General features: G+C 40.4%; 1 protein-coding gene across 6 annotated transcripts in view; it reads left to right on the forward strand.

Annotated features, from left to right (window-relative positions):
• MEGF10 (multiple EGF like domains 10) overlaps window positions 1–12,755 on the forward strand; it is a 164,467-nt gene that overhangs the window by 105,367 nt on the left and 46,345 nt on the right. For 5 of the 6 annotated variants that reach the window (XM_073878610.1, XM_025860821.2, XM_073878608.1 and 2 more), the window contains 2 exons: window positions 3,054–3,190; window positions 10,082–10,294. In XM_073878610.1, the coding sequence (XP_073734711.1) occupies window positions 3,054–3,190; window positions 10,082–10,294 (350 nt within the window). The remainder of the gene's footprint in view (window positions 1–3,053; window positions 3,191–10,081; window positions 10,295–12,755) is intronic. The other variant, XM_073878612.1, reaches the window with a different exon arrangement.

Here is a 12,755-nt window from a genome sequence, read left to right on the forward strand (position 1 = left end):
ATGACCAATGTCTGTTTCCTTCATTAACAAATAAAATTTAAGAGAGCAATTTACTTCACTATCACCTGCTATCTCCAGGAGCTGTAGTGAAGCTGAGTTTGTAGGATCATAACAGACTTCCTAATTACCAAATCCAGTGATGACCCTTCTGTTCTCATGCTGCTTGATTTCACCAAAGCATATGACCCCGTTGCTCATCCACCTCCCTCTTTCATAATCTTTTTGTCCATGTCTCTGCTAACCCTCTACCTCTGTTACTGAAGATCTCTTTTCCTAACCCGCTTCTTCTACATTCTGCTTTATTACAGTATTTCCTAGGTTTCAGTCTTACTCGTCTTCTCTTTTCTCACTATAAATCTAGTCTGGAAATCTCACGCAGATCCATGGCTTTAACGGTCATCCTGTGATTTTTCTAAATCTTGGCCTTCCCTCACCTGAGTCCAGACATGTATTTGTCACTATCCTATTAGACGCTCATCCTAGATGACCTGTAGACATGAAGCCACCCTCTGATGGGGCTACACCCAAGCTGGAGCCTTAGGAACCAGCTCTGGGATGGAATGGGTCCGCTAATGCCCTTGTTGTAGTCCTGAAGCAAAGGAGAACTGGAGTCCACTTCCCAGTGAGAATCATGGGAAGAAAGGGAGAACTCAAGATGTGAAGGCCACGGAGACAAGTAGAAAAGAAATATCAGACCCAAGGTGAGAGTTAGAAAGGTAAGCAAATGAGACAAGATTTGGCTCTAGAGGCAGAACCTGGAGAAACTCCATGAAGCAATGGAGTCAGAGTCAGGGGGCCCTTTATTGAGTGCCTGATGAGGGGGTGAACAAGGGAGCTGTTGAGGAATGCAAGCCCATGAAAGTCAGTGTTAACAGAAGCAAACTTGTCATACACCCAAGCTTTTCTTAAGGTACTCCTTTTTGGATTTTTAAAAATCTTAGTTAAAACCGGCATTTCTTTCTTAGTTACTTGAAATAGTGAATTATCTTTCACTCATTCTCTTCTTCATTTCTTGTGTGCAACCTTTTGCCATGTTGGCCGTTGTTTGGTCCTTGGCAAGGGAAGGATTTTGTTGGGGCAAGAGAGTGTCCAGAGTATCCAGAGAGCTCCATGTTGTTTGGATGAAGAGCTGTAGGCATGCTACTCTTGGTACTGTTGTGTAGACATTGTTGGTAGAGTTGCCTCATCTTGAGACTGAAGCTTTCTTCTTGATTGGGGTGGTTATGATGTAGGATAGTGGCAATCACAGGCTTGGACCGTGAGTTCCAGCAACTGGGTGGAAGGATCCATCAGCCAAGTGGAGCCTCCCCTCCACCACTTTCTCTATACTCTGGGCCCCCTACCTTGACAGAAGTTTCTTATTGAATGCTTCAGGTCATTTCTCAATCTGCATAGCTTAGCTTCTAATTTATACTTCTTTCTACAACATTCTATTTGTGCTGTCTCTCTAGGTGCTTTTCAAAGATGAATATATATCCTTTTACACATACACATGTATGTATTTCAACTCATAAGAACAATGTATTATTTAAAGCTATTTGCTCACATTAATCTTCATTCATAAACAATATTTCAACAGCATCTCTGAAGCTGATGTGGGACCATTATAAATGTGGCTAGAGTCAGCCCCTGAGAGAATGCGAATTTTCACCCAAACTCCTGCTTACCACAAGTTGACCCTTGGCATACTATTTTTTCAGGCATCTTGATAGTTACGCTAGAATGGAGGGATCAGAGCTATTTTTGCATCTATTCCCCCCACCACATTGTGAACAAATTAAAGGTTGTGACCTTATCTTTGATTCTCAGAGCTTAGCTCTATGCCTGACACATAGATGATTTTCAGTGAGGCATTGATTTGAATCATCTCTCAAAGGCTTTTTCGGTTCCAAGAGTCTGTGGAAGAACTTTCCCTGTTTGTAGATAGCTAGAAATCACCAGAGGAGACTTAATTAGCACACCAACTGCCTTTGTGGGTAGCCAGGAGTTAGAGGAAATGTATTTTCTTACGCTATCCAGAATAAACATTTACAAAACCATCTGGTGTTCGCTAGCCTCCAATTTCAGAGTGCCCACAGTCTGCCTTTTTTTAGAGAGAAGAAGGACAAAGCAACAGCTTGCAACAGTTAAAAAAAACAGTTTAAAAATCCCTGTTATTTGGGATATGTTGTTTGTGCTAACAATAACTCCAATAAACAGATGATAAGCTACAAGCCCATGTTATATAGCCAAGTGAAGTAGAAAATCATAGAGTATTTCACTGACTTATTGATACTTATTCTTATAAACATAGGATTGGAATAAATATGACAGTGCCTGACAAGATGGACAGCCTCTAGGGTGAGGAGACATGTCCAAGTTACGCTCTTGATTTTTCTTCCCAAGAAAGAAGCTTTCCTGTTGATCTTGGCCCAGCAATGTTTGTTCAACCTGCTGAAAATAAAAGTGTTTTTCTTCTGAAATAAAACATCTAGGTTCATTCTTACAGGGCTACTGTCTTAGGCGATGTTACTGTTAATTCAGGTACACAAAATTTCCATCTCATGCTCCATTATGCCTTATAAGAAATAAAAACAGTGATAATGTATATTTTCTTTAGAACATATGGCAAAGCATTTGGATATTCCATTTGCACCAGATGTTGCCCTTTCTGTAATGGATGCTCAATAAGTATTGTTGGCTTATTGTACATGTAAGGACACACGGAAGAACACTTAGGAGGATTTATAAATTCCTTAGGCTACCATAATAATTTCATGTAACTTTATCTTAAACTTCAGTTTTTTAATATGGGTATTTCTTAAGGTTATTCTGCCATCTTTGAACGTATCTTGAGATATAGGCTTTCCAATTAAATAAGTCCATTTAAAATTTCTAACATTTTTAAGATGATGAACGGAGTGCATGTGTTCTAAGATCCCCTTCATCTAATTCTCTTGCAGCCCTGTTCCCCTATACCTTCCTCCCTTTCTGTTTCCTCTCTTCTTTCCCTCCTCCTCTGGCCCTTCCCTGGCTGGAGGCCCATGTAATTTTCCAAGTCTCTTTGAATGCAGGGCACAGTGTGTGGTCAGCCTTGCCCCGAGGGTCGCTTCGGAAAGAACTGTTCACAAGAATGTCAGTGCCATAATGGAGGGACGTGTGATGCTGCCACAGGCCAATGTCATTGCAGTCCAGGATACTCAGGGGAACGGTAAGGGAGAGTCTTGTCTTTCTCTGACTGCTTGTAATGGCATGGAAGGAAAGCTCAAAGAGCCCAGGGAACACCTTTGCTACCACAAAGTAGGCACATGTCTGTGACTGTTCTGTAACATTCCAGAGGTATCTATAAAGTATCAGTGTGTTTGACAGATTATGTTCCAACTCAGTGTGTAGAAAGCGAACCATAGACAGCAAGGGTGAATTGAAGATACAGAGAAAGCATTCAAAAAAATAAATAAAATATCAGCTATCCAGAACCCATGATGAATATGTCAGGCTCAACAGTCCAGTGGTTGGACAGTCATTTCAAAGACCAAAACTTTTTATATGTTAAACAATTTTTGATAGATTTCAAAAGTGGATGTGTACCTGGTTATCTTTAGCAAGTATGTGGGGCATAAAGTTACCATCTTATGATTCAGTATTCTATTAAGAGCGCCGTGAATTGTGTAAGACTGTTGAATCACAGACCTGTACCTCTGAAACAAAGAATACATTATATGTTAAAAAAAAAGAAGAAGATAATAGGAAGAGTAAAATGAAGGGGGGGAAATCAGAGGGGGAGACGAACCATGAGAGACTATGGACTCTGAGAAACAAACTGAGGGTTCTAGAGGGGAGGGGGGTGGGGGGATGGATTAGCCTGGTGATGGGTATTAAAGAGGGCACGTTCTGCGTGGAGCACTGGGTGTTATACGCAAACAATGAATCATGGAACACTACATCAAAAACTAATGTTGTAATGTATGGTCCTTAACATAACATAATAAAATTTAAAAAAATTTAAAAAAAAGGGAAGAATATTAGTCATTTTCCCATGCAGTAGTGACCAAAGAAGATCCGATGGGATTTCTAGGGCTCACTGGTCCCACATGAAATAAGAGCGAATGCGTGGCTGTGCTCACGTGACTCTTCCACCAACTATCATTTTTCATATTAGATAGTAAAGTGTTACCACAGACGGCTTTGATCACCTTACACCTTTTAATTTGCTCTTTCATTTCTTACGTCCTGAAAGACCAGATAACCCAGCTTAGTGGCTGTGTGTGTAAAATTAAAGAAAAAAGACTGGAGAGGTAGGGGACTATACTGGCTCAAAACAAAGATTTGTGGAACCTGTGTCCTTAGACACATCCTTATGGGTAATATTCAAATAATAATTTTACTCTCCTTTGGCGTTGTTATCAGGATTGAATACGTACATTAAAGCAGTTATAACTGTGGAAGCTTACAAACATTAATTCTTATTAGACTTGAGTGATTTCCCTGAACTGTATAAATACCAGCAATTATCAATTTGAGTGATGTCTAGGAACTGAATAAAAATTAGTTATCATTAATTTTTAGTGAGATCCATGACCTAAGAATTTCTTCAACCTTCCTCCCACTCCCAGCTTAGAATTTCTTGTTAAATTTATTTCTCAATAATTTGTATTTTTTGGAAAATCTCATTTCTGTTTCTAATTGGCTATTTCAGGATAAAGAAAAACTTGATTGTGAGTGTTTTTTATTTAGCCTCTCTACCAAAATTTTAAATTAATTCTAATGTTATTTTTAGCAAATACCAGTTATTGCATCATTTACAAAAAAAAGATATTTGCCTCTACTTTTCAGTATTTATAATGATCATTTCATTTCTTGAAATGATTGCATTAATTTAAATCTTTAAATCAGTGCAGACAGATAGAGGTCAAAGCAGAAATTCCTGTCTTGCTCTTAAATGTATTGAAAATGGTTTCAGTGTAGTTTCATGTTTGTTACTGGTTTTTAGTAAACTTCTTTGTGCTTAAGTGCTTTTTAAAATCCCTGTTTTTATTAGGAACTTCTGTTAGTAGTATCTGTTTAACTTCATTAGGGCGCCTGGGTGGCTGGCTCAGTTGGTTAAGCGACTGCCTTTGGCTCAGGTCATGATCCTGGAGTCCCGGGATCGAGTCCCGCATCGGGCTCCCTGCTCAGCAGGGAGTCTGCTTCTCCCTCTGACCCTCCTACCTCTCATGCTCTCTGTCTCTCATTCTTTCTCTCTCAAATAAATAAATAAAATCTTTAAAAAAAATAACTTCATTAAAAGGCGTTTCGTCTTTTGTTAATATAGTTATATATTTTACATTTAATTTTTTGGTGTTACAAATTATCAACACCCTTCAGAGCTTGGTTTTTGTAACATAGGGCTTCTCAGAAAGTTTTTGTGACCTACATCCTGGCTTATGGTTGTGTTTTGGATAGATGTTGTTAGATGAGTTCTGGACTTACTATTTTATTTAGAAAGATGGGTCGGCAAAGGAGAGGCATGGGACCAAGCAGAATCCCAAATAATAGCTTTGTCTAATATTTTAGGGCACAAAAAAATTAAATACAGTTGACCCTTGAAAAACTCCGGGGTTTGGGGCACTGACCCCCCATGCAGTCAAAAATCACATGTAACTTTGTCTCCCCCAAAACTGTTTAGGAAGCCTTCCTGATAATATAGACAGTCAATTAACACATATTTTGTATGTTATATGTATTATATACTGTATTCTTACAATAAAGTGAGCTGGAGAAAAGAAAATGTTAAGAGAATCATAAGGAAGAGAAAACATATTTACAGTACCGCATGTATCAAAAAAATCTGCACGCAAGTGGACTTTTACAGTCCAAACCCGTGTTATTCGAGGATCAGATCTGTAACTGTTTTTCTTGTCCTCTCACAGTTTAAGTCTCAAATTTGAGGCAACACAGAAAATAACAAACATGTAAGGCAAGCTTATACTCATCGGATTTAGAATGCAGGGAAGGAGAGTAACAGCTGATTTCCAGGTGAATTTTAGATTAACTATTGTTTTGCTAGTGAACTGACGACATGATTTCTGTTTTCAATTATACCATCCCCATCTGGGTTCTAGACACAGCATACACACACACACACACACACACACACACACACACACACACACTGACAACATGCACATTCATCACTACGATAGGGAAAAATGAGTAGCTGTGGGGCAGTTGGTGGCAGGAGGTGTGGTGAAGGAAGCTCTGAGGGCCTGGGGTCTTGGCATTTCCCTGTTTTGAGAAGTCAGCGGAACTCGATCCCTGAGGTTAGACCAGAGCACTGCTCCCCGGAGGAGCAGGTACCACCACAGGCAGCTACCAGCAAAGCATTCCCAGGATGTGGGGACGGCCCTCCCAGCCAGAGTGAAGACAGGACAAACAAAACAGACACCTTGTAGGCAGTCAGAGTAACTCATGGGATGCCCAAATAACAGTCTTGGGGGTCTGTGGAAAGGTGGAGAGGACATTGTGGTGGGGAAATGTAATGTGGCATGGTCAAGCAAGAGGGAAGAGAGGGTGGTTTCCAGAGCCTCACAGAAATTCCTCTGAAGGGGTTAACAGAGTGTTCTTCATGCTAATAGGTTGCCATGGAATTGCTCAGGCCTTTGGGGTCCAGGCACATAACTGGTGCTCCCTAAGAGTGAGCTGGAGGGAGAGATCCGTGCCTCAGGCATGCTCCCTGTTAAGGTGAAGGCAGGACGGTCTGGCCATTCCTGTGTTCCATAGAACCTGCAGTAAAGAAGGAATGAGTGTCAAAGGAGGTAAAGTCAGACCTGACAGACAGGAATTGGGGGGATGCAGCATTAGTCTCCAATGGGGGAACTTTCCTGAATCTAGGATTGTGGAAAAGTTGGCTATTTTCCAGCATTCTTTCTGTTTCCCCCAGAGCAGCAGTTCCAGATGCTTGAAAGGCGGGCAGCTGATCCATCGAGCCCAGGTTTAATGAGGAATATGATTCTTTCACACTAAATCATAGTTTGTTTGGCCCAGTTATTCCAGGCACTCTGGGGAGGGACATGCTCAAAAGGACCAGGGGGAAAGGAGCTGCTACCCTTTGTATGCTAACTCCCTTTCCTTTCCATCCATTTGTAATAAGATGCAACATAATAATCGAAATGGTATTAAAACAAGCCTGTGACCCTCATTGGTTTGGGAATTGGTGTCATATTTTATTATCTCTACTTAAAGCATATCCATTTTTTTTCCAATTCCAGAGCATTATTCAAAAACAAAAATAAAAAAATAATAAAAACAAACAAAAATATATGTGTGTGTGTGTGTGTGTGTGTGTGTGTGTGTGTGTATGTATATTTCCACTGTGGCTGATATTTTTTGCTCTATCTTTATTAGCCTCTCTGCCTTCTCTCATAAGAAAATCTATTACCTCTTTTACTAATTCCTAGGATAGCTTTTTTGTTGTTGTTCTGCTTGGGACCACATAAACAACCTTAAGGGCATAAAATTCACTGAGAAATAATGCTCTTTTGGATAAAGGGACCAAAAAGGGAGATAAGTCTGTTTGACAAAGACTTTTAACTCTGCTAACCTGAAAGGTATAAGCTACTTTACAATTACTGTTTTTTTTAAACTTTTTCTTTTTATTTATTTGAGAGAGAGAGAGAGATAGTGCATGTGCAAGAGAGAGAGCATGAGCTCGGGGTGGAGGGCAGAGGAAGAGAGAGGGAGAAGCAGACTCCCCGCTGAGCAGGGAGCCCAACATGGGACTCGATCCCAGGACTCTGAGATCATGACCTGAGCGAAAGGCAGATGCCTAACCAACTGAGCCACCCAGGCACCCCTGCTTTTATTTTCGAGATGGAAAAAGTCTCTTTCTAGAAAGATATCTTCTACCTTGGTAGATGGAAGTAGATGTAACTATTATTAACAGGATTTTCTTACATGCGCAACTCTGGTGAAAAGGAAATGAGAATATGAATCAAGCTTTATGCGCTGGCTACTTTAGTAAGGGAAATTCAAATGGCTTTTTGCCATTTATAATACAATACAAACTAGTAGTATGTTTTATTATAGGTTCAAAAGGTAAATATGGGTCAGGACCAGCTATTATGGATTTTGTTTTCCCAAAGAAAAGGAAGTCTCTGCCAAGATAGGATAAAATAGACACTCTGCTTGCCTGTCATTTGGCAGCAGACGTTTTTCCAGGCTTCCGATCTATACTCGGTTCACCCACTTTTAGAGCTAAGCTTTTTACTAAATTGAAATCATGGATCCCAAAGCTTAATGGTTGGGTTTGTTTTCAAAATCCATACAAGAGAGAGAAAGCAATGTTATTTTACCTTGTTTACCTTTTCCTTTTTGGTACTGAATCACGAGAAGATCTGGACAGACAGGCTGCAAAGATCTTACCAGCCTTTAGCAGAGCCATGACCAGGCCCGATGATTGTACCTCAGCATTTCTTTCTCTGAAGTTTACATAATTAAGGAATAAACTAAGTGACTTGGCTTATTAAGACTTCTTACAAGTTAAAAATAGAGTGCCTTTTAAAAATACTCTGGTCTAAAAATAGGTATACTTCCGTGTAATTTTAAAGCACACATCTGATTTTATGCTAAATGGTAGGCAGTTACTATAGAACTTTGCTAATGGCTTGTTGAGCAGTTGACTTGAACATTTTGCCTATTGACAAACACATGTAAAGATGTCTTAAGCATCGGGAGAAACCAAGTTTACAAGAGGCCCCTTTCCTTGTCTATATGCTAGAGCCAGGGTTAACCAGAGAACAGTCAAAGGGATCTCAAGATTCAGCTTCTCCATTTAAATAGAATCCCACCCAAACTTGGTATTGTTACTCATCACACCCTATTATTAAAACTATGCACAGCCTTCTGGAAAATGTTTGCTTTTTAGCCCCTTTGCTACTGCCTTTAGGTACCCTTGAATTCATTATTATGCACTTGCTGCTTGCATTATACTGATCTGAAAAAATGCAGTGCTGACCTACATTACCGACCATGAGTCTGGCGTGACTCGAGAGCCACACGGGAAGTGTCTGCTGATTCCGATCCACACATTGTATGGTACTTATGGCAGGCGCTCCGCTAGACGAGACCCCGTCTCCCTCTCCCTTGGCAGGAAGTGCTCCTTCTGTTGCAGGAGGCTCCGTGAAGTCACCTTGCCAGGTCAAAAAGAAACTTGGCTGGCCTGACAACTGGTCATGCATTCTATGGAGTGATGATAATTTTCTCTTCTCCATCACAGTTCCTCCCAGCCGCTTAGCTGCCCACCTGATCCAACTTATCCAGAGCCTGTCCTTGCTCTGGGACCAGACTCTAATGTCATTTTTTAAAAGATAAAGTGAATTTTTGAGACCTGATATTTTTTCCTTGCCATTTGTCAGCCCTTCTTATAAAGAGAGGTCAGTATCCCCCTTAATAAAAAATTTTGTGCTAGGAAACTCCACGTGTCCGTATACCCCCTGACAGGAGTTCCCCAGGTGGAATCGAAGAAACTTGCTTGCAATAGTTCTGACTTCCCAGATCTAAAGAGGACTTTGTTTATTAAATACATAACTTTCTAAATGAGGAGTAATTTTTGCCATTCAGCTTTGGAAAGAGCAGACACGTGGCTGAGATTAAATATTAAAGTCACCATGAAAGCCAGGAGAATTAACATTGTTGGAAATTTGCTACAAATTTTTCTCTTTGAAACAGGGAAAGCGTCTATTTTAATTTCCTCATTTGGGCCATCACTCTTCTCCCTTTTCTGGTATCCCCCGGTATCTTTCTGGTATGTATATACAAGCATGTATGTATACCCTTAGCAAGCAAAGCACTAGGTGTAAAACATGCTTCCTGTGCCAAGTTCATAATTTTATTTTGGTTTTGTTTTGTTGTTCCTTTGAACAGGCCGTACTGCCATTACTGCGACCTGTAGCCAGAGTAATTCAGCTTTACTGCTTTTATACCCGTAAATAGGACCCTCACTAAAAAATACAGCCAATGCAAAAAACACTTTCAGTTTATACATCACGAAGCCTATCTGAATGGACTGTGTCTTTGTACATGACATTACCTAATCTATCTTCTGCTCCCGCTCCCTGCTTGGTAGGTGCCAGGACGAGTGTCCCGTTGGCACATATGGAGTTCGCTGTGCTGAGACCTGTCAGTGTGTCAACGGAGGGAAGTGCTATCACGTGAGCGGCTCATGCCTCTGCGAAGCAGGTTTTGTTGGTGAGCACTGTGAGGCACGCCTGTGTCCAGAAGGGCTCTACGGCATCAAATGTGACAAGTGGTGTCCCTGCCACCTGGACAACACTCATAGGTGAGGGTTGGCCACCTTGGAAGGATGTGCCCTGTTAAAGTTTGAACGGCAGTGTCCACTGTTTGGAAGGACGGATTGCCAGAGAGATGCCCGCCCTGAGAGCCTTCCTGCCTCTGGGCCATCCTGGGGGAGGAACCACCAAGTCCATGGACAACTTCTTTCTTTAGCGGGTGACAGTCCACGTTAGAATTGGTAGATGGTCACGGGTGGATATTAAATTCTGTTCTTGATGAATGGCCATTGCCAAACATTAAATTTGCTAGGGTTAGTAAAACATTGCCCTAAGAGAGGGATCTGTGGCATTCCCTTAGAAGCAAAGATACAACGAGAGACATGAGTTAAGCCCAGTTTAGCGTGTGAAAATATCACAAAAACAATTCTCGCTGCAGCATCTTTGACTTGACAGCACATCTGTGTAGAAAGGAAGTGTACTGGTGGAAGTTTTATATAAGGGTTTCACATGTGGCTGTCACATGTGAAATATGTTTTCAAAATTGATTACTCTGACCTAAAACTCACAGGGGTCTTTTAGCCCAAAAATCTCTCAAAAAGAATTTAAGAACAGGAAACCATGGTCCCCACCCACCCTACTGTACCTTGTCTGCCCCTGAAAATACCTTTCCACCCCCTTTCTTCCCCTCTCTCCCCCAAGGACCAGATACATATCACTTAGAATTCTGGGCCCCATTTGCAGACTCCAGGAAAAGTTGGGTCTGGCAAAAAGGTAGTGCATTGTATCGCAGTTCACATGTTACAAGAATTACTTAATTGCATTCAGCACAGCTGTTAACTTCATTTATGCTTCTGAAAGATAACTTGTGGCCCCTTCAAATCCTCAAAAGCACAAAAGTTAAATGTAAGCAAAAGCCTGTGGTTGGTCTCTTCTTTAAGCCATTTTTAGGAACAAAAGAACGGACTTTGTACCATGAGAGGGTGTGTGTGTGTGTGTGTGTGTGTGTGTGTGTGTGTGTGTGTCTTTGTGTGCATGCATGCATGCATACTTGGAATACATTTTACTGGGGTATATCAAAGAAGTGCATTCTTGATGTATCTCAAGCAACTTTGCAAAGCTGCTTTAATCAACTTTGGTTTTCTTCATTGGAAAATATTGCCACTCTTTACATGACAAGGTTAAGTAAACCTTTGGGGAGTGAAAATGAATCATCTCTGCAGGGTTTTGTTTGTTTTTCAACTCTCCGATGTTTAAGGAGCTGGCAGGATTAGGAACAAGTCACGAGTTTGGCTACTTTTCCTGCGGTGTTTAAGGCTTGTCCCAGCAAAAGGTAAGCCTCGTGTAGTGACAGCTAAAAACTTTTTAATATCAGAGTGCTGTTTCACTGTATGCAGCCTGACATCAAATAGATTAATAAACCTATGCAAAGGAGTTGTGTTACGAGAAGAACTGGAGACGCAGAGAGAATGTTGGTTGGAATTGTGTACCATGTTCGTAATGGCAAGGTCCCCGAGGACAGTTTTTTTTTTTTTTAAGATTTTGTTTATTTATTTGACAGAGAGAGACACAGCGAGAGGGGGAACACGAGCAGGGGGAGTGGGAGAGGGAGAAGCAGGCTTCCTGCCGAGCAGGAGCACGATGTGGGGCTCGATCCCAGGACCCTGGGATCATGACCTGAGCCGAAGGCAGACACTTAACGACTGAGCCACCCAGGTGCCCCCCGAGGACAGTTATTTGACTGGCATCAATACTATGATAATTTTGACATAGGTCACATGTATGTAAGCATGTATGCTTTACCAAAGAAATACAGGAAATTGACAATCACATAGATCAAAAGAACACTAAAATCTGTCTAATAATGTATAACAAATAACCAGATTAAAAACAATTGACCTAGGAAGTGCTTCCCTGAAAGTTAGTTTTTAAAAAGTAGCTTTTGCAAATAAATAAATAAATAAATAAAATTTAAAAATTAAAAAATAAAAATTAGCTTTTGCAAATTTCTTTTAAAACCAGTTCAGTGTTGATGATACGACTCTGTCTTGTTGAATTCACAATTGGAGCCCCCTGATTCTTGTACCTTAAACTTCAATGTGAAGTTCCTAGAAACACAAGATTCCTTTGAACCAAAAGGCATAGAATCTTTGTATTAATTGAAAAATCTAGCTTGTTCATTTTACCATTTAATCGAGCAAGGAGAGCTTTCTATTATGTAATTCATGATGTGTTTTTCCTAAAACCTTTCATTCTAAAAAAAAAAAACACCTTTCATTCTAATTACTGAGATAACTTATGCAATGCAGACTATTAGTTTATATTGTCTTTAGGTAAACGTTGAGTTATATGAATGTACATATTGACATATTTTGCAGCCACATATCTGGGTTATGGGTTTGTATCCATTAGCTTTTGCTGCATTAAAAAAAAACCCACTGCAAACAGTGGTATAAAACAATGATTATTTATTAGCAGTTGGTTTTTTGCTTGACTAAGCTTGGTAGTTCT

Source organism: Callorhinus ursinus, unplaced genomic scaffold (assembly GCF_003265705.2).
Source record: "Callorhinus ursinus isolate GAN/ISIS: 27379988/994484 unplaced genomic scaffold, GSC_fseal_2.0 scaffold30, whole genome shotgun sequence".
NCBI classification, from domain to species: Eukaryota; Metazoa; Chordata; class Mammalia; order Carnivora; family Otariidae; genus Callorhinus; species Callorhinus ursinus.